This window comes from Canis lupus, chromosome 6 (assembly GCF_048164855.1).
Source record: "Canis lupus baileyi chromosome 6, mCanLup2.hap1, whole genome shotgun sequence".
NCBI lineage: Eukaryota > Metazoa > Chordata > Mammalia > Carnivora > Canidae > Canis > Canis lupus.
The window spans coordinates 28,749,560-28,773,711 of record NC_132843.1 but is presented as its reverse complement, the minus strand read 5'-3'; the positions used below and the strand labels follow the sequence as shown (position 1 = coordinate 28,773,711).

Below are 24,152 nucleotides of genomic sequence, written 5' to 3'. Positions count from 1 at the left end.
CCCTGATCACCATTCCTCCTGGCCAGAATACCTCCCTACCTTGTCTGCCACGTGAACTCCTGCATCTTGGCTTAGCTCAAACATAGCCTGGACTTGCCCACAATACTGCATCCACCCTTCTTTATCATCATCTTCATTGTTCTGTGATTTTTCTATGTAAATGTCTGTGCCTCCCTCCCCCCATACAAAGTCTCTGAGAACAGAGGTCAAGCCTTATTCTGTATTCCAGATCTTTATAGAATACACCTGATGAATGAGTCCTAAATGGAACTTCTAGCACTGTGACCACCTGCTGATATTTCTCCTATGCTGATGTGTCAAAAAAGTCAGGATTTGATCCTGGAGAATATCAGGAACCAGACATAAAATCATGCCTTGGGGGAACATATGCATTTCTTTATCTAATCACTGAGGTAGGTGGCCAGATAGAGGATAAAAACTGGCAATGGCTTAGAAAAAGTAGAATAGTCACATCGAAACACTCTCCCAACCTGACCAGTGATGCCCAAAAAGGTAATAATTCTCACAATGAGGTAGTCTTCTGATACTGACTGTCCATTTGAGGGGTTTCTGCCACCCAGTGCTACACTGAACATTGGACACATCTGGTCTCACTTAATCCGTACAACATACCTGAAAGGGAGGTTATGCTCATCCCGACTCTGCAGGTAGGGACCCTGAGACTCAGAGCACACAAGTAGCTTGCTGATGGTCATTCAGCTGGCCACTGGAAGAATCAGGATTTAAACCTGCTCATCTAACTACCCCAAAGCTCTTACTCTCAACTGGGCTGTCAAACAAGAAATCAGGCTGAATCTGCAGGTCCCCTTTGGTTGGAAAACTTGTTTATATACATCCACACTATCTTCCTCAAATCCTTTTGGGCTATAGGAAGGCATTAAATAACTAATTATAAATCAAAAGGAGTTTTAATAAATTAACATCCACACACACTTGCCAAAAGACAACTCTCCCCTTAAGCGAAAGCCTCTCCGTAGGGTGAGAGGTACAGGTGTCAGACTCCTGAAGGAGGTGATGCCTTGGAACAGGAGGGAGGGTCACAGGAGAGGAAAAGCAAAGGACAGGCTGCAAGGATGAGCTGCCCATGAAGGCAACTCCCAGTCCTGCAGATTCTGTCTTCACAAAGACCCTTTGCCACAGCCATTGTTGGGTTCATGACACTGCTTATCCTCACCCAGTCATCTGGAATCACCTCATTAGGATGCCCCCACTGCCAGCCTCTTCCACTCCAACACAGCTCTCTCAGCAATGCAGCCTAACCTCACTAAAGCCCAACCCAGTCCTGCTCCAACACATTCAGAGATTCCCATTGCCTTCTGACTGCAATCTAAAATTCTCAGCTCAGCTCAAGGATTTCCATACTCAGCCTCCAACCAACCAACCAGAGCCATCCCAGTTACTGGCTCAGACACCCCAGGCTTTAGCTTCAGGCCCAGAATATGACTCACTGCATCCCCAAATAGGCCTTGCTCTCCTTGTTCTATTGTTTCTCACTCTTTCCCTCCTCCTAGAACACCAATGTCTTCTCTCAGGCTGCCAACACACACTGTGAAGCACCGACTAGAAATTAGGCACAGTCTTGGCTTGTAAGAATAGATTTCTCCTTCAAAACTTGGTGTAAATGCTGACTTCAGCATGAGGTGTTCATCATTCTCCTGATGAGATGTAACCTCAACCCTCTCTATGTGCTCAAATATTTACAACATTTGGTTTTGAGCCACAGGCATATGTATCTGCCTCCCCTAGCCCCATAAGCAGCTTGGGGGCAGGAAGTAAGGCATTGATGGCAGGAAGTCCCATTGGTGATCATAGTGAGCTTCAGTCCAATCTGTATTGGGCTGACGGACAGTTCCAGAGTTCCTGCATTATCATTTCCCATTGGCATCAAAGCCACACAAAGAATGTTATTGAAACCATCATCAAAATATCAAGGAATGGCTTCTCTAAAGGATCTGAGTATTGCAAAGACATAATGGAAATCCCCCAGTGGCCTGGATAATTTTGATTTACCTAACACTTTTCCTATTATGTACCCACACAATTAAACAAATCATGTAAATCCATAATACATTGTGCTATCAGACAGAGATGCCATGTAAGTCATGATAAAGTGGATCAAAAATATAGTATGCATTCCCTCTTGGGCTTAGCTTCTAACCTCTAGTGTTAAAAATAAAAGTCTAACCTCTAGTGTTAAAAATAAAAGTGGATGTCAGGCTTGGGACTCATTCATTCCATCAGCCAGTTGGAAACCATTTATTAAACATCCACTGTATCAAGTCCTGCAGTTGGGCTATGAAGTGAATGGGCATAGTTCCTCCCTCCAGGTGTTTCTGCTCTGGTCAGGTATACAAGACTTACTTAGATGAAGGAACCAAACTAAGCAATGCATAGGTAAGGGACAGGTAATATAAATGATTAACATGAATGCTAAGGAAAATCAAAGTAAAAGAAAAATCTGAACAAATTGAGAGTAATCATGAAAGATGCATTTGAACCATATGACTTGCTCAGTAGAGACTAATAATGAGCCTCAGTAAACCTTGTATTAACCATCTTATAGTGGTAGGTCCAGATGGTTTTAGGGGATAGAGGAGCTCCAGTGTATAAGGAATCTAATCCTTGAGGTCTTTCATTTATTCATTAATTCTCCTATTCATTTTTTTTAAAGATTTTATCTATTTATTCATGAGACACACAGAGAGAAAGAGAGGCAGAGACACAGGCAGAGGGAGCAGCAGGCTCCATGCAGGGAGCCTGATGTGGGACTCGACCCCCCATCTCCAGGATCAGGCCCTGGGCTGAAGGTGGTGCTAAACCACTGAGCCACCTGGGCTGCCCATCTCCTATTCATTATTCAACAAATATTTGTTGAGCACTTACCATGTGTCAGGCCCAGAGTATAGTGGGAATGTGGGAAATATGGTTCTTATAAACTAGTGGAGTTTGGAAGGCCCTACAGGAGAGGGTCTTTTTGTATTGGAACTTCATGCCTTCAAATGTAGGTTGATATCAAAGTGAATTGGATTCCTAGGCATGGAATGAATGATAATCAGGATGGAGGGGTGGTGGTTCCAGAAGCAGGATGGACCTCAGGAGGAAACCTTACTGAGAATAAATACCAGTCATAATTTATAGCATTTCAAGGTTTAAAGGTCTAAGATGGAGGCTTGGGGGGATAGGGAGCAGTCATGAAGAAAAAGGGAAAAAAGGAGCTTCTGCCCAAAAAGGGAGGCCAGAGAGGGTTGTGGCACCAGGGTCAGGCCCCACCCCCAGGCAGAGACTTGGCATTGCTGACATGGATAGAAGAGCCAAGAAGTGAAAAAACAATGAAATGGGGCTGCCATCAATGAGGAAGCATCATGCAATGCCAGCACTTGATTTGGAAAGTATTCATAGGCTTTCTTGGCTAGGATATTTAAGACAAAAATAGAAATATTCTCATCAATGATTTATAAGATTGCTTTAGAGAGATGGGGCAGAACCCAGTATAACAAAGAGCAGAAAGCAGCCTCCAAATATGTGACTGGGCTGGAGGGTGTGGGCCCGGGGAGAGAGGGCCAGGCTCCTTGTTCCTATCACAAAAATCAGAGCCGGGAAAAGCTGCCAGTTTCGCTGGTCTGAAACTCAGAAACCCAGCCTCCTTTTGGACACTTTCAGCTGCGATTTTATTCTTCTCTGGGGTAAAAGCCTCCAGATGTGATCTCTGGAAGTTGCATATGTATTGTAGAGAATAACAATAATATTAACAAACCAGCAGCCAATCAGGTAGGAATGTTATTCTAAACAGAGAACATCTTCTGGATTCCACCCTTGGAAGAGGAGGCGAGGGGGGCCAAGGAATGAGATAAGAACATATTTAGAAAGAGCAGAAAGTGGGAGAAAACCTTCCCACAATAAGGTAAGGTCATTTCACAGTTATGCGTTGAGCTTATTATAAGCCCATTCCTGGATTCTATTCATTTTCAATTATACACGAATTGACTCCATCTCTTGGACTCTCCATCAGAAGCATATGGGATGGGAGAGGAAAAGTCACTCATTTTAAACCTGCACCTCATGGCTATACTGTTGCCAGCCCCCCCGGTCCCTGATGCCACCTGCCTCCACTCCATCCTGCATGAAGCTCCCCAGCTAGTCTTCCTAAAATGCAAAACCATCAGTCACCATCATAGTGGGAACAATCTTCTGCCCCTATTGCCCGCTTTTAAGATCAAGATCCTGTTCAGATTGCATATCCAAAGCCCTCCAGTCACCCAGTTAGACTATGATATGCACAGGGTACCAGACTTTGGGGTGGAGAACTGGACAAGAGAGGTATGATCATACCCTCCAGGAGTTTATAGTCTACTGAAGCTAGAGGAGTGAGGAGGAATCAACCAGTAATTAATTATATTGGAAAAAATGTGCAGATAGCTGCGAAACATAGAGTACCATGGGATTGCATGGTGGGTTACCTATCTTAGTCTGTAGTTTCAAGTAAGTAAGGCTTCCCTGAAGTAGTGGTGTTCAAGGGAAGATGTGAAAAATGAGCCTCAGTTAGCCAGATAAAGAAAGGGGGCAGTGCTCCCAGAACAGGGAGAAATGTGACACAGGCCCTAAACAAGAGAGACCTTGGGCATCTGGAGAACTTGATGGGAGCACAGAGAGTACCAGTGGGGGCTGAGGACCCAGGACAGGGGGAAGGGGAAGATGACAGAAGACAGGCCTAGAAGGGGAAGCAGAGGTGACAGGGTGAATTATGAGGCTCCTGAAATACGAAGCCAATGAGATTGAGTTCTGTCCTGGAGACAGGCGGGGGTGGGAGGGCATCGAAGGTTTTTAAGAACAGAATTGGCATGATCAGATCTAGTTTCAGAATTCTCATTCTGTTCACAGAGTGAAGGGCGTGTGGGTCAGAGAAGGCAAGACCAATGCAAAGAGACCAGTTGGAAGACTGTGGTAATAGTGTAAGTAGGACAAAATGAGGATCTGGTGGGGAGGAGGCAAAGATGCAATAGAGCTGGCAAGACTTGGTGACCAAAGGCATCTGCAGGATGAGGGAGAGGATATGGTCAGGAATGATTCACATCCTGGCTGAGATGACTGAGTAGTTGACGTAGCACTAACCAAAATAGGGATTTCAGGTGGGAGAGATTTTTTTTTTCCTCGTGAGAAGAGAAAATCCCTGAGCCTAAGGGTCTTCTGATAGAAACCTCTAGAAGTTGTAGATAAGGGGCTGAAGCTCAATGGGGCAGAGAGGACTGGACATGTTCATGGGACCATCAGTGTATGTTGGGATCATTCTTGCAGAGTGCAAGCATATGGGATGGGAGAATGTGCAAGAATGTGGTGGCCCTATGACACTGCAAAGTGTATAAGAAAGAAAAAATAGAGGACATGACCAGGGTAATCCCAACATTTAAGGACTGGACAGTCAAGGAGCCTAGTAGGAAGTAGAAACAAAATGTGTTTCTTGAAAGAGAAAGATGATATTTCAAAGAAGTGGTTAATAGCATAAGATGAAGATTAAAGAAATAGCTACTGGTTTTGGCCAAGGGAGCTACCGATGACTTTAGTACGATGACTTTAAGAGTGATTTTAGTAAAATGGGAGAGGCAGCAGCAGACCTAAGAGCATTATAGAACAAATGGGAAACAGAAGCAGAGAAGGGCAGGGTAGCCACCACCTATTTCAAGACCTTTGATGAGGACAGGAAGGGGAGGCCAGGGGAGGCAGCATCTTGAGAGAAATGTATGAGGGCAGGACTTCTTCATTTTTTTTTTAAGATTTTATTCATTCATTTGAGAGAGAGTGAAAGAGAGAGAGAGAAAGAGCATGAGTGGGGGAGAAGGGCAGAGGGAGAGGAAAAAAAAGACTTCTGCTCACTGAGCAGGGACCCCTAGGATCCTGGGTTCAGGAGCTGAAGGCAACCACTTAACCAACTGAGCCACCCAGGTGCCCAAGGGCAGGACTTCTTAAAGAAACTGGCCTGGGCCTCTGGCTGGCTCAGTTGGTTGAATTTCCGACTCTTGATTTCCACTCTGATCCTGATCTCAGGCTCCTGTCTGCTTGAGGATTTCTCTCCCTCTGTCCCTACCCCCCCCCCCCCCGCCAAATAAATAAATCTTTTAAAAAAACAATAAATAAATAAATAAATAAATAAATAAATAAATAAATAAATAAATAAATAAACAAACAAATAAACAAATAAATGAAGGAACTGGCCTCTCCCTGGAAGTGGTTAGGCACACGGGAGAGCTGGCAGGGGTGCTTGAGGACAGAGTCCTGCAATAGATGGAAGGGAGTTGGGGAGTGACCCCGAAGCTCCATTCCAAATCTGAGATTTATGCCTCTCTGGAGAAGGAAACATATCATTTCCACAGTCTGCTAAGGATTGGGAGCCAAGCTTTGGCATCAGGATGTCAGGAGTAGAAAGGGAGCTCTTCCCTGTGCCTCTTCGAGGCTAGGAACGCATACATTTTCCCAAATGGGATATCTGAACTGGAGGCCACAGGGCTCAGGCTAGAGAAAATGAGAGAGGAGAGGCAGGAAGGTAACTCATTCCCTCCCCAGGATAATGTCAGTGCCCCCAGGAGGGAACCAAGAATTGAGGATTGGGCTGAAAACTGATTGCATAACTGTGGGGCCATCCCACCCTCCTTCCTCGGTGCCTTCCCCAAGGCCTTGCTCCCCTAGGCTCCTGGCTGAGAGGGAGGCAGGGGGCACTCTGAGACTTCATTTCCCCCAATAGGAGGTGGGCCCTGCCTGGCCTGGCCAGAGGCTGAGGCATCCTTCCTAGGAGCCTGCCTCTCCGCTGCCTGTGCCAGCCCCAGCCTGCAACCCAGGAGCCCAGAGAAGGGAGGGGAGGAGGAAGGATGAACAGGCTGATGGTCAAGGGACAGGGTGGGGGGACAAAGAATGCTGAACAGTGAGGAACTAGCCATCTCTTACAGAATGAGCCAGTGTGTGCCTGTGAGAGGGAGACAGACCTGGGTTCTTGATCTGCCCTAGAGCAAGTCACTTTGCCTCTTGGGATGTTAATTGTGTAAAATGAGAAAAGTGGATCAGAAGGTGCTTAAGGTTCCTCTCAGGTTGAAAATCCTGTGTTTCTCAAATTTTGCATCTGTATATATATAGCACCCCCAGAGGCCAAAAGCATTAGCAGCACAAAGAGAACATAATAAACCCCAATGAGGAAGAAGCACTCACGCGTGTGTCCCTGACAAACACGTGCATGCACACACTGGTACACACAAGTGTGTGCACACACAGGAGGGAGGGTGCTATGCAAAGCACCCCGTTGGAATGTTGCGCATAAAACTTGTCGGACCGGGTTACAGTCACCCCTCTTCTACATCCTAGCAAATACTAAATCTCCACTAACCTAAATATTTGACAAATGAATCCTTTTAGATTGTCAAGCTTCCTCAGTCACTAAGAATTGACTCTTCAAATGATCAAAACTAGTTTTAAAGAAACCCCAGAGGGAGATATTTGGGGGGGGGGGGTTGTATTATAAATATTTTAAGCCAACTCTGACACACTTGGCTTCACTGTAGGTTACTGATGACACTGGTTGTCTTACTGCTCTTTCAATACAGCCCAGTGCAATGCTGTCCCTGGGGTGGTTTCACAGAGTGACTGAAGAGGCTGTAGGATCATCCTCTAGTGTCTCCAGGCCTTGGCTTTGTGTGTGGTGGTGGGAGTGGGGGCGGGGTGCAGGGGGTGGTCAACAGACCCACAGAAGCCTTCTTAGTTTAGAGAGAAGAGCCAGGAATGAAGACAAGGAAGGGCAGGTTTTCTTCTCACTGCAGGGCATGGCAAGACCACCCCAGAGCTAGACCTTAAGCGGGGAAAGAGGAGCAGGGTAGGGCAAGGCACATTTTCAAAGAAAGCTAGCCACCTCCTGCTTAGGAGCCTCTGGGTAACCTGGGGGCTGCCACTCAGAGGGGTAAAAGGAGAGTGGGCTTAGGCAGAAAGATGAATTCACATGAATATCATCAATTCTTTCCCTCTCCATTCTACCTGCCTGAGGTGTAGGAGAATTCTATAAGCTCTCTGGTTGGCATCTGCGGTGAGCTGAGAATGGAAGAGAGCAAGGCAAGTGGGTATAGGAGGAGCTCAGAGTCAGTCTCCCTGTGACCCTGGTGTGTCAGCTGAAGCCTCATGGGCAGAGGAGGCTGTCAGCTGCCACTCTGGGGCCCCAAGATGGAGATCATGGCTGCCAGGCCCCAGAGACCCCATCAGGGCCCCAGATGACAGCACAAGGACAACCCAAGGCCCCCTTCCCTGCCCCCTCACCTCAACCATCTTGACTGGAAGGGAGATGGGGAGAAAACTGTCCCCAAAGATGGAGAGCAAGAAAAGAGAGTGTGCAGCCTTTAGCAAGCATGCTTTTTTTTCTTTTAAGATTTTATTTATTTGAGAGAGAGAGAGAGAGAGAGAGAGAGAGACAGGCAGAGGGAAAAGTAGGCTCCATGCAGGGAGTCTGGGAGTCTGAGGTGGGACTTGATCCTGGGGCTCCAGGACCATGCCCTGGGCTGAAAGCAGATGCTCAACCACTGAGCCACCCAGATGTCCCTAGCAAGCATGCTTGAAGACATTCTTGGCACAGGAGAGACGGGGCCCTGGGGCAGGAGAGTAAAATGGCAGTTAGAATTAAGACCACCGTGCACATGCCGCTCTCAGTGTAAAGTCTCCAAATGCTATAGCAGGTAGCAGCTGGCATGGCTGGTTCTGGTCGTGTCCTCACCTGCACTGCCCCTGCCCGAGGATCCCTCCCCAGCCCTTCCTGAGAGGTCTCACCCTGGGGCTGACGGCCAGCTGGCAGGGGCATTGCCAGCCTGAGAATCAGGGCAGGGCTGGGAGAGTCTGGGGAGAAGCACCACCATGGTGGGCACAGGGTGGGGTCCACACCAGGGCAGCTGTCTGGAGGCCAAGATAGAAGGCCCACTGCATCCCTCTGAACCGATGACTCTATGGTGGCATAGAAGAGGGAAGGCTGGCTCTTTCCTGAGGTGCCAGATGATCCTCATGGCAGTTCACCTTCAGGCCTGCAACAGGCTTAGCCTGTAAGATCTGAGGGACCAGAGAGGGCCTCAGTCTACCCAAAAACTCTTTCCCAACAGTCTCTTGAGAGTTGAGAATCTGTTTCCCAAACAAAGAATTGGAAACTGTGGGGATCCCTGGGTGGCGCAGCGGTTTGGCGCCTGCCTTTGGCCCAGGGCGCGATCCTGGAGACCCGGGATCGAATCCCACGTCGGGCTCCCGGTGCATGGAGCCTGCTTCTCCCTCCTCCTGTGTCTCTGCCTCTTTCTCTCTCTATGTCTATCATGAATAAATAAATAAATCTTTAAAAAAAAAAAAAAAAAAAAAAAAAAAAAGAATTGGAAACTGTAAGCAAGTGTGAAGAACATTCAGGCAAAGGGTAAATGAGCCTGGAAGGGAGAAGGGAGCATCCCTGAACAAGGCTGGGGAGGAAGATTCAGCCTGGGATGGAGACAGATTGGTGGACTCAACAAAGACTGGGCCACAGGCCTCCTGGTCCTCCTCCCGTGACAGCCAGAACCCAGTACAACTGCCACTATGACAGCAGCCAGGAAGGCCCTCTGGACACAGTGGCCTTCAAAGCCTTTCAGCTCCCAGGCCCTGGGTTCCTCCAACTGGCAGTCAGGAGAGTCCTGCTTCTGCTCACCACAGGCCCCAACAGGCCACGCAGCCCTTTGTCGCCACTGTGCTCTAGATCGTTCATGTGCTCACACACACACACACCTGTGCACAAGCCCTGGACCAACACATAAGACACGTGCCAAGATAGCTCGCGCTCAGGACAAAAGTCTTCACTTAACAATCCGGACATCTTTTTTTGTCTCTCTGGTCATTTAACTAATAGATTGTGAACAGTGTGAAAATACAAACGCGCTCAGACTCCGCCAGCTCCCGAGGGTGGCACGGGCCCTGCGGGTCTGTCACAGCCTAGGGATGGACTTTTGTCATCACCATCAGCGTCTGCCATCACCACTACCAGAGCCTGCTGGAGCCACAGAGATAACGCAAATGTTTACCAGACAGATGGGCGAGGACCTTGTCAGGAGCTCTAGGAGAGAGGCTCAACAGAATACGAGGTGCAGTGGGGAAGGGGACAATGGCTGTATCCAGTTTGCACACAGCGATGCTTTGTGAATCCATGTGGCAGAGGAGGGGCAAGCAGGGGAACTCAGGATCTGCCCTCATGGGATCCAGGGTACCTGGTTCCAACGCAAGGGCTGCAAGCGTTCTGAGCGCTGGAGACCAGGCTACTGCAGTGGTGGATATGGCCATCCAGAGGAGGTAGCACTGAGCAGAGCCACTGAGGCAGGGTGGGACTTGTGAAGCAAGAGCTGACAGCATGGCATAAGGATTAAGTAAGTGAGCTGTGCAAGCAGCCAACCTTATTTTGAGTTTGTGTTACGTCTCTCCCTGGCTGTGTGATCCTGGGAAAGATCCCCAACCTCTCTGATCTTCAGTAGCCTGGTATGTAAAATGCCAAGGCCTCTCAGATAAGGGCTGCAGAGAGAAGGAACTAAGCCTGCAAAGGGGCTGAACTATAGTAAGCGGCCAGTGGTGTCAGGTAAGGGCAAGAGGCAGGGAGGCTGAGATGAGACAATGCGTACGTAGGGGCAGAGGAGGAGGAGGAGAATAACCCCAGGGAAGCGGGACACCCAGGCTGGACGAGGCTGTGGCTGGAGCGGGCTACCTCTGAGGCCCCATCTCTGAAGAAGATGCAGCTGGAGAGGTGGCAGCCCTGCCAAACAGGTTGTCAGTCAGGCCCTTCGGGGGCTTCCTTCCCATTGGCCATGGCTCTGACAGGGAAATCAGCAGGCTGGCGGTGCGGGCCTGGGCAGCGCAACAGACAAGGCCCTGGGGACAGCTTAAGTGGACAATAATTGCAGGTTATTATATACCGGGCTGCAGCCAAAAGCCAGGCAGCTATTAAGTGTGATTGGGAGAAATAATCAGGAGGAGGAGGATGGATGTGAGAACTAAGCTGTTCTTTCTGTTCTCAAGGCTGCTCTGAGGCCGGGACTGTGCAGAGGCAGGGACAGGGTGGGTGGGGAAAGGAGCAGAGCTACAGTATAAACACGCTGCACTCTGGGATGCAATTCCACCCTTGCCTCTGATCCTCCCCGCTCCCCACGAGGTGTACAGAGCAAGGATTACCATCCCCATCTCATAAATCAGAGAATGAGGTCCAGAGAGGGGAAGTGGGTGACCCAAGGGCACACAAGTCTGGCCTGAGTCCCATCAGAGCCTGGATTAAGCCCCCTCTGTTGTTTGATGGCCACAGAAGTGCCACCTGACATGAAATCCCATCAAGCTATGACTCTGCTCTCAGAGGTTGAGCAGGAATCATCTCAGAACTGGGACTGGGAGCAGTCCTGAAGACCCAAAGGGGGCATGGGTCTCACAGTATGGATGCCAGCTCATAGGTCAGGACAAGGGCAAGGGACAGGGAAGTGTGGAGGGAGCAAGTTTATAACAATATGATTGCCTATTTCTTAGAGCTTTGTATATTCATTAGAGGCCTCTCTGGCATCGAAAGAGAATTTTATGCCTATTGAAAATACCGAGAAGGATTACATGACTTGTCCAAGGTGGGGCAGTGATGCTGTCGATAACAAGGCCTGTGTGACAGTTGCTGGATAGGGGCCTGTAAATCACACCCCAGAGCCATCTATTAGAGAAGACCTTGCAGAGGTGACCCATAATCTGCCTTCTGCCACCAAGCCAGTACTTGCGATTCTATACCTGCCAGCCAGCCTTTGCCATTTCATCAGCTGAGAGGTGGTTCTTCTCTTTCTGAGCCAAGAATGGCATGAGGTTGAGTCCCAAGGGGTGACCCTGCCCTCGTATGATGTGTGGATCACACATCCCCATCCTCCTACCTCCCACTTCTCAGCTTCTCTAAGCCCACAACTCATTTTAGAAACAAGGATGATCACCCTCGTCCCAGAAGCACAACACCATGCATCTTCAAGGAGGTGCCAGAGACCTTCATTATTTCCTGTTGGCATTATTTTATTTTATTTATTATTATTTTATAGAGACAGTCCTACCCTAATGGGGACACCAGTGGAGGCTGATGAGGGGATATATATGTTGGAGAGTGGTAACTGACTCTTACAAACACAACACCTCAGCAGATATCCAGGAAAGTCACACACAAGGCTCAGTGCCATCCTCAGGTACTGACTGACAGTCTACCCCTCCCTCTCAGGTCTGCCTCTCCCCGGTCAGGCCTCCCCAACCCTGGTCTGGAAATGACCCTGCTTTGGGTCACATGAGAGCAGAAACCTGGCGCGGGGAGGGATCAATTACATTGTGACTCAGTGAGAGGGCACAGAGCCAGACAATGAGTCACAGAGCTTGCCCACCCTTCCCCTTCCCAGGAAGGTGGCAGGGTGTGGAGGCGGGTGTCCTATGTGTGGGAGCCTCCCATGTGTCTGAGCATACAGATGTGTGCGTACAGGCTCCCTGACAGTGTGGGGGAGGTACTAGGTCTGTGCTACAGTGTGAGCCCCTTCCCAAATCTGAACACAGGTGAGCATCACTGAGTTGCCATATTGAGAGAAATTCATGGGGCCCCTCCCTGACGTGAGTCCTCTCCCCAAAACCCTTCACACAGCATGGCACCCACAACCAGAGACTTAGATTCCTCTTACCTCAGCACAGTGGGAGGACCACTGAGGAGAACCTAAACTGCCCTTTTCCTTAGAAAATCTCCACGTCCTGTTACACATATTTTAAATGCTATTTTCAGCTACAGTTTGTATTTATACCTGGAAAGGAGAGACTTAGTTTACTAGTAAGTACACTCTTAATAATCATTGCTAACATTTATTGGGCACCTACTACGTGGTAGGAACTAAATATCACCACTTTCAATAATTTATTATCACTTCATGACAGTCATATACAGTGTTATTGTGACCATGTTTCAGATGAGGAAACTGAGCCTCAGAGAACATGACTTACATTGCTGGCAAGCTAAAGATCTGGCTGGTTCTAAGGCTCAAACTCTTTCTCTACACATTGCATGCACCTATGTATCTATGTATAAACAGTGCAGCAACTTCAAGTCTTAAATACAAATTTTAAAGCATTAAATGCCCAGTTGTATTTATGGACTTTATTTCTTTAAATGTTACCCTTTGAGCAAAACTTTTATTAATATGTTGTTTAGTAAGAGACCAGAATTTTTATATATATATACCCCCTTTATATATACATAAACACACACACACAACTTTGCATAAACACTTTAAACTTATTAAAAGAAAGCTACCATCTGGAAATTATTTGGGGGAGGGAGTGGTTCTTGAAAACCTATGGCATTTTCTTTAAATGCTACTAGTGGTAGCAAACATTCATCCTTTGAATGTAGAAATGATCTCTGGAAAATGGGCCTAATACAGTGCCCTTCCAATTCCCCACGTGTGTGTGTGTGTGTGTGTGTGTGTGTGTGTGTGTGTGTGGAGAGTGATTTCTCCCTTCTCAGCCATCCTTCATAAATATCTAGGCAACTTTTTTGTCCCAGGCTGTGCCCTTGATTATATCTTCTTTGTTACCATCAGCAACTGGTCAGCATATGGGCAGTGAATCCCCACTCTGAATCTTTCCTGTGAGCTAGCCCTCATGCCAACCCCTACCTGTCCCCCCAAGGCTACCCACCAGCCCTGGAACAAAAGCCTACATCCTTCCATGGCCTTCAGGAACCACTTTGACTGCCCACATGCCCTCTCCCTCTTCATAACCATCCTTCCCTCTCCCCGGTGGACACAGCTGCAGGTTTCTTGCCAAGCTCTTTTCAGTACCCAGAAGCTGGGTGAGGGTGCAAGAGGGGTCCATCTGGGTGAGTCTGAGGCCCCCACACAACAACCCTTGGAAGGTCCAGCCTGGTGTCTAACTGTCCTGCAGGCTCACCTTCCTGAACCCCTACCCAGATGGGGTCCTCCTGTACCACCAAGCCACCTTACTCCATCATGTCACTTGCACAGCCTGTGGATGCTGAGTCTCTTAACCCCAACACTATCTGAAGGATAGTGTGTTGGACTGGGGGGTGGGGGAAGCTGGCTGCAGGGGAAGAATTAACATTCAAAAGCCTGAATAGAAAGAAAAGCCCAGGGGATCCCTGGGTGGCTCAGCAGCAGGTTTAGCACCTGCCTTCAGTCCAGGGTATGATCCTGGAGTCCCGGATAGAGTCCCACATCGAGCTCCCTGCAGGAAGCCTGCTTCTCCCTCTGCCTGTGTCTCTGCCTCTCTCTGTGTGTCTTTCATGAATAAATAAATAAAATCTTTAAAAAAAAAAAAAAAGAAAGAAAGAAAGAGAAGCCCTGTTTTCAGCAACATTATCAGAGAAATCGTGGCCATGAGAAAGTGACATTTATCCACAGCGTTGTGTGTGTAATAAATACAACTTACTATTCCAGTTTCTAAAGTGAGCCCAGTGTCTGAAAACCTCAGGGCTCATGTACAATAAATTAACATAATTAAAAACTAATTAGTAAAACATCACAATTAAAAGGACTCGCTGCGGCAACACCTCTCAGGTAAGAAGAGGCTGTGGAGGGCCGGCAGCCAGCACTCAGGGCAGGCCCAAAGGAGAGGCAGTGATGCAGGCCTCGCCCTCCCGGAAGGCTTCTGGCCCCCAGGAGCACCTTGAGAAACAGTCCTGCAGCAGGTGAGGACACCCACCGTGGGTAGGATGCACACCCCAGCCCGAGGGACTGTCCCACCTCCTCCAGCCCCTCAGCTCCTGACCCCTGGGCCTCTGTGAGTGATGCTACCACAATCCTGGCTGGGGGATCCCTGGGTGGCGCAGCGGTTTGGCGCCTGCCTTTGGCCCAGGGCGCGATCCTGGAGACCCGGGATCGAATCCCACGTCAGGCTCCCGGTGCATGGAGCCTGCTTCTCCCTCTGCCTATGTCTCTGCCCCTCTCTCTCTCTCTCTGTATGACTATCATAAAATAAAAAAAAAAAAAAAAAAAAAAAAAAAAAACCAATCCTGGCTGGTCCCACATTGATCTAAGCACTTTACCTGCATTCATTCATTTTGTCCCCACTACAACTTTATAAAGTTGGTTCTATTCCTCTTCCGATTTTACAAAAGAGGAAACTGAGCCACAAAGAGATTAAATTGCCTGTCCAAAGTCACAGAGCTAGTAAGTGGGAGAGACAGGACATGAAGCCAAGGAGTCTGGCTCTGCCAGCTGTACCTAAATGCAGCTGTAAGCACCTGCTCCTGTCCAACTGAGGGCTGCCTGGCCACGGCTCCTTTTGAAAACATCTGAATTCTTTGGGAAAGATAAGGAGTAAATTCCTAACATGTTAATTTTATCTATACCTTTGTGTAGCCCATTTTGACCCTCAGTCCCTGTTCTCCCCTTAATTTTTACACAAGACCGTGAGTCAGCCTCACAGACATGACCCTCTCACCTTCTTGGATGTGACATGAGGAAAGAAAGGAGGGTGAAAGACAGGACAGCCACCTCCATTTTACAGAGGAGAAAGCTGAGGACAGGAAAGCGATGACCCATGTCCTTCCCTCTGCCCAAGCCTTGCAGGATGCCTCAGCTGCAGGACTCCAGATCCCTTTGTCCTGCTTCTTGGGCTGCCTTTCATTTCCTACCTGCCATCAGCCAAAATGAAGTAAAGCCCCAGTTGGCATAGAAGCCAGGAACAGGAGCATGTTCCCATGCCAGGAACAGGGCACATCCAGGCTGACCACCCAAAGACCGAGAGACTCCCAGAAGCAACCCCCACCATCGCCCAGGGCCCAGGAGCCCCCGTAAGACGATGGCCATGTGTCCCTGGGCTCCCCCAGCGAGGAAGGAAGCCCAGAGGCCCCTCTCCTGCCAGCCCTGGCACTTGTCTGAGCAGCCTATGCCCTTCTGGGGAGCCTCTAGGCTTCCCAAAACACATAGCCTCCTAATTCCATTCTCTTCCCCCCCTCCATGGGTTTGTTCCTCTGGCCAGGTCTGCTATTGGCCAGGGACAGGACAGGGGAAACCTTTAATTGTTTTCTCACTGGCAGGAGGTTGCTAATGTGAACTGGGAGGAAGTAGGAACTTTTCCTCTTCCTTTCCACTTCAATTAGTGCTTCTTATATCACTAAACCTTCCCAAATTATTCAAGGACAGAGAAGTCCTAAACCTGTGGAAGAGACCAGAAACAGACTTCTGAGGCTGCTTTCAAAGCCACATCTTGCCCACCCCACCTACTTCCATATAGGAGCCCCCTCTAGAAGCTTCTACCTCTTTGCCATCACTCGAGACCCATGGCACACACCAGACCTGGCAAGTCCACCTGCTGCCTCAACCTCCCTCCTCCCTTCGTAAGCTGACTCCCTCTTCCCTCAGGACCAGATCAGAGTTCTCGCCTCCAGAGAGCCTTCCCAGGGTGCCACTGCCTACACAAGCTCCAGCTGCTCCAGGGTCCCATGGCACACATCGCCAACAACTTTTGCTCTGTCCCTCGGTGAGCTCCTGCCCTTGTGTGCTTGCTCTGCTCGGAGCCAACCTCTTTGCCTAAATCAGGCACGAGTTCCCTACAGAGGGCAAGTGAGTCTCCCTGTCTCCAGCCTCCCCTCACTGCCTTCTGGAGGTCTGGGCAGGGCAGTGGCTCCACAGACACACCTAATCCGTGGTCTGGTCCCTGTTTGGGGAACCTCAGGCAGACAGACCACTACTCTATTTTCAGCTTGTTGTCCACACAGCCTTGGAGAAATAGCTGCTTCTTGCCCTCCTAGCCCCCAGGCCAGGCCATCATGCAGTGCTCTGGCCATGTCCCACCTTCTGCCTCTTGCCTACCAAGGACCCCCTCCTTCCTCAAGGCTGCTGCCCCCCCATCACACACAACTTGGATTGTTTTCTGTTTTCTCACATGTGGAACTCCTCAGGCCTAGAAGACTAACCATCTGTTGCCATTTGCTGTTCCGGGGCTTTTCAGTTGGTATGACTTTGGTCTCTCTAATGAGATAGTGTGGGTTCTTCTCACAGGCCGACCCCTCACTCTGCTGCTTCCAGTGGGAGACTGGAAGCAGCAGGATGAATGTGAGGATGACTGCATGGTGATGCCCCCTGAGCCCTGCTGTGCAGCCTTGGGAAGCTAAGCTGCTGTATGTTCTCATCCTGGAATCTGAATTCCTGGGAGAGTGCCTGCCCATCCTCAGGCCCCAGATGAATGAACACAGCATCACACACCCCCACCCCAAAGTCAGATTAGCCATAGGTGTCTAGAAACTCCATCTTGCTCGTGCCTGTCAAAAGGGGCCACAGAGAAGGAGGGGCCAGATTACTGGCTTCCTACCCTCCATCAGTTCACAATCTAGATGGAGAGAGAAGATTCATAGGCAGGTGAACCAAAGCAGGCCTTGGGGCAGGGGGCCAGGGGGCCAGGGTCAGGGCTGCAGAATGTGGTTCAGTGGGTGCCGGAAGGAGACAGTGATGGTGGCTCCAAGGAAAGGAAGTGGAAAAGGAAGAGGGCTTCCTCCTCCCTTGAGGGGGAGGAGAAGTGAGGAGCAGGAGGCAATGGTAAGGCCTGCAGAACTACACCATCTAAGCCAAGATCCCCACCACACAGGGCTTCCTGACATCCCCATAGATGAATCAGCAACAAAAATGTAAACCCCAAACACAGAGAGAAAATGAGAAGCAATTGTTCCCAGCTCCCACTTCCATTTGCCAGCCCTCTCCCTCTCAGTGGATGGAATCATTGTGGCCATGAAGTGGCACTTGAAGAAAAAGTTTTAAATCTGTTTAAATGTCACAGTGAGTAATACTTTGCCCCCATCTTTCCCTAGTTACATTTCTCTTTGATGATCTAAGGTTAAAAAAAAATTAGCTCAGGTCTTTCTAGAATATCAAGGGCAAGGATACCAAAGAGGCAACCTAACCACGTTCCTTACTATTATCTCTGGGGTCCTGCTCCTTTATTGCCTCAGTTTGAAACACTTGTCTGTGTTATTTTATCCCCAATACTCTGCGGTGCCAAAGCAGTAGAAGCCTCAGAGATCCAGCTCTGTGCCTTTAAGAGATCAATGCCTTGGCAGAAGCAGCTTCTGCCGCTGTTTACACAGGGGTAGCTCAGTTATATGGGGCCTGGTGTCCTGGTTGCTTCTGCCCCAGCAATGTGGGGAGTGGTGGGGCATTTCACCACTTACCAGTCAGAGAGCTGAGCTTGAGAAGTGAGAGATGTGTGTTACCCCCTAAGGGGCGACATTCCAAATCCAAAATAAGCCATCCTCAGGTGGGAGAGAGGGGAGGGTGAGGGATTTTCCCTAGGGAAGAAGGAGCCCTCCACAGCTTTGGGTCCACATGTGGAGAGACACAGGGAGAGGGCCGTGGTGCAGGGGCAGAGGTGCAGTCCTGAAGGGAGTTGATGTTATACCTTATGGCAGCGTTCCTGCAGGCGTCCGAAATAACCAGATGCCCCCTTCCATTAACAACTCCACTCTCCCACTCACTCCTGCCCAGGGACTGCTTTTATTTATGTATTGACTATTATTATTAATAATAATATGAATAATGAAACACCTGTGAATAATTTACGTGGACTTGGGCGGGGCTGGGGTGGTGGCAGGAAGAGGTGAAAGACAAACCACAGCTGCCCTCCCCTTCTCTGGGGAGGTTCCTTCCTCTCCCAGCCCCCCCCGACCCCAGCTCACTCCCTTCTCTTCCCCCAGACCTAGCTTTGCTTTAAGGATGTGGGGGGCAGGGGAAGAAAGAGAGACCTCAAGTAGGAATACTCTCCTACACTCCACTATTATGGCAGAAAATACATCCCACTCCATTGTGAGATCCTGGGAGGTAAGAGCCAGCCAGCACCATAAGATGATGTTAGAAGAGATATTTTGGACAAAGATATTGGCCTCTGCTGATGTGTCCTGAGGGAAAGGGGAGGAGGAGGTCTCAGCCTGGTGGGTACACACACACACACACACACACACACACACACACGTAGGCAGAGTGTGGATACAAACAGGGTCGGTGGACACATCCACACAGGCACCCACAGTCCTGACAAGACATAGGCACGCACCTCCAAGCCACCAGCTCAAACCCTGCCAGGGCCATGCCACCTTATTCCAGCACTTCCCAGGCACTCCAAGCACACAGCTCCATTGCAGAGAGGCTCTAAGTGTGAGTTTCTGTTGATTCCATCAACGTTTGCGATTCTTAGGCCACCATATAACACTGGATAATGTAAGCCCAGAACCGAGTTATGAATCAACTATACTTACACACAATTCCATCAAGAAAACACAGGAGAATCTTAACATGAAAGGATGAAGTTCCACAGTTCTCAGAATTGTACTTGCTGTTTGGTCACTCGCCCTGGATCCTCAGGGAGAGGTGTCCCAGGTGGGCTCGGGGCCTGGGGCTGCGAACCTCGGGGCCTCCTCGGGCCTCCTCCTGGCGCCGGAGAGCTCCGCGTTGTGGTTGTACCAAACGGGCTTGGTCTCGGTTTTCAGGCAGATGGGGTCTCATTTCTTTAAATAAGATTTTTAAACATACTGTCTAATAACGTCATGTAATCCGAGGGCAGGAAAAGAGAGAGAGACTCGGAACCCCCGAAGGAGGCCGGTGGGAGTCCGACCGGGGCCAGGCCAGCAGCTCTGCCCCCGCAACTCGCGGGGGAGCGGGCTCGTTATTTTAATTTGCCCGGCTTCTGAAGCCGTGTTGAAGAGGCTGCCCTGGAAAAGCAAACGTGGGAGAGGATGAGGGGCAGGTAAATACCAATACAATGAAAATCTGCTCTCCCGGCCCAAGTTCACCACCAGCATTTCGCCCCCAGAGGCGGGGCTGCTCGGACCCGGCTCCCGCGCCGGCCACTCCCTCTCCCGCGCAGCCCAGGTCCTGGCCCCGGCGGGCCCGGCGGGGAGCCCGGCAAAGTCGGGGTCGGGCTGGGCGGCCGGACCCTTGGCTGCAGCCCGCAGACGCGACTCCCAGCCTCGCACTTCTGGAGAGGGAGGCGCTGCCGACGGAACCCGCGGGGCCCGCGCACGCCGCGCGAGTCTGTGTCCGGTCGCAGCCCGGGTAGCGATTCGGGGGCTTTATTTCTTTGATGGTGGATTAAGGAAAAAAAAAAAAAATTTTTTTTTTTTTTTTCGATTTGCACCAGTAAAGCAGACGAGGGCAGAAATCCAGCCGGTCCTTCGCGCTGGCTCCCCGACCCGGCGCGGCACCCACAGCCTGCCTCCTTCCTCGGCGGGCGAGCGGGCCGAGACGCCCGGCTCCCGCCTTCCTCCCGCCAGCCGCCCGCGGGACCCGCCGCCGCGCTTCGGGCCGGGGGAGGCGGCCCGGGACGGAAACACCCGCCTCCAGCCTTCCCGGCGGGCTGGGACGAGACCCGGGCCCCGAGTCCCTCGCCCCGTCCCCCCCGCGAGGCCCCGCTGCTCCCCGGTCCCGACCTCCCAGGTGGCTCGGGTGGCGGCAGACGCCGTGCGGGAGGGCGAAGCCGTGGGGCTGCGCTGGCAGGTTGGGGATTCGAGGAGGAAAAAAGCAAGAGAGACACGGAGAGAAAGAGCGCGCGCGCGAGAGAGAGCTCTTGTCTATAGGTTTATCCACGTAATATATATTTATGTAGCTTTTTTTCTCTCGACACTGATCAATGCGCCCTCGGATCGCTGGGCGGACTCCCTCCAAGCCGACTCGCTTTTCCCAGTCTAAATAAATAAATAAATAAAGGGAACCAGATGGGAGAAAGCAGCGCCCATGCCACCTCCGCCGCCGCCTCCGCCGCCGCCCCGCCCGCCATCCTTGCCTTGGCTTCGCCCGCCTGGCGCCCTAATGGAGCGCAGCTCGGAGGATAACGCTGCCCCCACACACGCTCCACCCCGCACACACGCACACGAAAATGAAAAATCAATGTTTTAAAAATACAAAAAGTTGCACCTGCTGCTATTACAAAAAGAGCCCCCAAAAGGCAAAGAGGAGGCCGGCAGCCCCGTTCCTAACGGGCACCCGCTCCCCGCGGCCGCCGGGCCCGGAATCTCAGCGCCTCCCGAAGAGCCATGCGCCTGGCGCTATTTATAGCCGGGGGCTGTCTCGGACTGTACCACCGCCGCTCGCCGGGGCCGCCGACGGGGGAGGCGCGGCGGGGCCGGCGCCGCCCCACGCCGTCCTGCTCCCGGCCGCCGCCCGCCGCCGCGCGGAAGCCCCCCCCCGCGGCGCGCCCTCTCCGGGCCCCGCGCCCCCCCCTCCTCCGCGCGCGCTCACTCGCCGCCCCCACCCCTGGTCTGCCTGGGAACTTGAACCGGTCCAGCCTGTTTAAACGGAAAGGACAGAGATCCTGTCTGTTCAATGTAAAAAAAGAGAGAGAGAAAAAAAAAAAAAAAAAAAAAGACAGAAAGAAAGAAAAGCAAAAGAAAAAAAGAAAGAAAGAAAGAAAAAAGAAGAGAGAGAGAGAAAAGAACAGGAAAACAAAGAAAAGAAAAGAAAGCAAGAAACCAGATCGGAAAAGAGAGAGGGAGAAAGAGAGAGAGGGAGAGAGAGAGGAGAGAGGGAGGGAGAGAGAGAGCGGGGAGAGGAGAGAGAGCGCGAGCGCGAGCGAGCGAGGGAAGAGGAGAAAGAGAGAGAGCAGAGAGCGAGAGGAGAGCGAGGTGTAGAGAAACCGAGGGGGAGAGAACCCGAGTGTGTGTATGCGTGTGCGTGTGTGAGCGCGAGCGAGCTTGCGAGGGAGAAGAGCGAGAGAGTGCGAGCGAGAAAGAATAAAAGGAAAGAAGATTTTCTCTATGTATATAAAGATGGCCACGTTAGCAAACGGACAGGCTGACAACGCGAGCCTCAGTACCAACGGGCTCGGCGGCAGCCCGGGCAGCGCCGGGCACATGAACGGATTAAGCCACAGCCCGGGGAACCCGTCGACCATTCCCATGAAGGACCACGATGCCATCAAGCTGTTCATTGGGCAGATCCCCCGCAACCTGGATGAGAAGGACCTCAAGCCCCTCTTCGAGGAGTTCGGCAAGATCTACGAGCTCACGGTTCTGAAGGACAGGTTCACAGGCATGCACAAAGGTGAGTGCACCTTCCCCTCTCAACTTTGCCGGGGAGAAGGAGCGGGCGGGCCGGCCGGGCGAGCGGGAGACGGGCGAGCGGGAGACGGCGCGAGAGGGAGCCTCGGGCGGACGCCGAGGAGGGAGGCGCTCGGGCAGCCGAGCCCAGGACTGGGGTGCGTGGGGAGCTGCTGGCTGGGGCAAGGCTGGGTTTGGGGCGAGGAGCTGATAGAAGCGGTGTGGTGGGGAGAGCAGCGGAAGCAGAATATGGAGAGAGAGAGAGAGAGAGAGAGAGAGAGGGGGGATCGAGGGGAAACGGGGCTTGGGGTTTTGGGTGCAGCGACTTGGAAGATTGGGACGGGGACAGCTGCACCGGCCAAGCCCGGGACGCTGAGCAGACTGGCGGGCGGGCGGGCGCTCGGCGGGCCGGGGACCGAGGGTGCTGTCCATCGCCTTGGTGCTGAAAATATTCAGAGGAGATGGTCTCCTCCTTCCCCGCTCCGGGCCAGAGGAGCGGGGAGCGCAGCCGTCTAAAAAGAAGAGAGGTGACAAATTCAGAGAGATATTTTTTTTTATTTTGCTATCAATTTAACAGTAAACTCTCCCTGTCGAGCTATGTGCCTCAGTAATCCGGTTGTGGTGTGAGTGGTGGGGGAGGGGGTGTTTGATGTTTGAAGGAAGGAGGGACAAAACCTAAGACAAGATTTAGCAAGGAACCAGCCATCCCCTGGGTGGAGTGGGGGGTCGGGGAAGCCGGAATGATCCCCTTCTCAGGAAAGCGGAGCTCTGGGGGGTTGGGAGGGGGGGGAAATCTGTGTGTGCAAGATATGCATTTTGAAGGGTGTAGCCTAAATTATCCCAAACTCACCATGCAGAGAGGCTTGTAGTACATTATTGCTCTCCCTTGAAGCAATCATTGCTAGTGAGTGCTTGGGGGAGGGGGAGACAGAATAATCAAAGAATTAAAACCCAGCAACTTTTTAGGAAAGTGGTCATGAGAATTGTCTGCAGCCTGCCTGTTTTCTCCTTGTTTTATTATCTTTAAGGCAGATCCCCAAACGTGTTCAGTTGTAGAACGTGTGTGGGTGGCTGGTGGGTGACGAAATTAGCCCAGTGCTCCGCTTCCTAACAGTAATGTATAGGATGTGCAGTGGGGATTAATCCGGGCTGGAGCTGTGTGGGCAAGTTAAATGCTTTCTGAGAGAGATTGATCGTCAGGCAGGGAAGGAGCACCGGGCTAAGGAAGTTGTAAGGGATGTGTATGGACGTTCCGTTTTTAATAAACAGTAGTGTGGAGAGCCACTGAAGATGCTGTGTTAGAGCTGGTGGTTTTAAAGATGAAAACACACACACGCACACGCACACACACCCACACAGAGAGAGCAGCCTCATCCTTGGCCACAAATGGGCTATGAACAGAGCTGATCCTCCGGCACATTAGGTGCAGAGCGCAGAGCTGTCTGGCTCTCTAAGCAGCAGTGGTTTTCACTATCACAACCTCCCTCCCTCCTCCAGCCCTCCCTTCATCCGAATACTAAGCAGAGCTCCAAACTCTTCATAGTTGGAGTCCCAGAGAGCAGTTTTTATTGGCTTTAGCATCTTCCAGCTTGCCTGCTGAGGAGTAAATCTTAAAGTTAATGGCATGTTGAGTAGCACAAAAACACAGCAGAATGGAAATATACCGGGTTTGTTGGGGTGGGGTGAGGGTGGGGGCTGTAATGGAGAGACAAACCAACCTTTATCCAATATGGAGAAAATGTCTGTCTGATCAGAAGAGAGACTGGAAAGGTGAAATCGGGAGGCAGTCTTTGAAATAACATTTCTTTCCTTTTTTTCCCCCCCTCCCTCTCAAGTCAACCATATCTTTGTAGTTTTTCCCTTTCCAATCAAGCTCCCTAGAAGCTAATCAAGGTTTGTATCAAACCTTTGTCATTCTCATATGTCCCCAGATTTAAAAATAGTAATAATGAAAAATTTTTAAAGCATAAATAGGGAAATCTTTTGCCCATCTTAATGATCAGTTATTATGGTGATTTAAGATTTTAAAGTTAAAAAAAAAAAAAAACAGAACCCACCAGAAGCAAAAGACAGTTGTGGATAGCTGAGCTTCTTA

At 50.6% G+C, this 24,152-nt stretch overlaps 1 protein-coding gene across 50 annotated transcripts in view; it reads left to right on the top strand.

The window, feature by feature from the left end:
- Nucleotides 1-21,400: 21,400 nt before the first annotated feature.
- Nucleotides 21,401-24,152, top strand: part of CELF4 (CUGBP Elav-like family member 4) — a 296,711-nt gene continuing 293,959 nt past the window's right edge. For 6 of the 50 annotated variants that reach the window (XM_072829389.1, XM_072829387.1, XM_072829388.1 and 3 more), the window contains exon 1: nucleotides 21,424-22,061. In XM_072829389.1, coding sequence (XP_072685490.1) covers nucleotides 21,776-22,061 — 286 coding nt within the window. In that variant the 5' untranslated portion in view covers nucleotides 21,424-21,775. Of the gene's footprint in view, nucleotides 22,062-24,152 lie in introns of all 50 variants that reach the window. The other 44 variants (XM_072829397.1, XM_072829394.1, XM_072829357.1 and 41 more) reach the window with 16 other exon arrangements.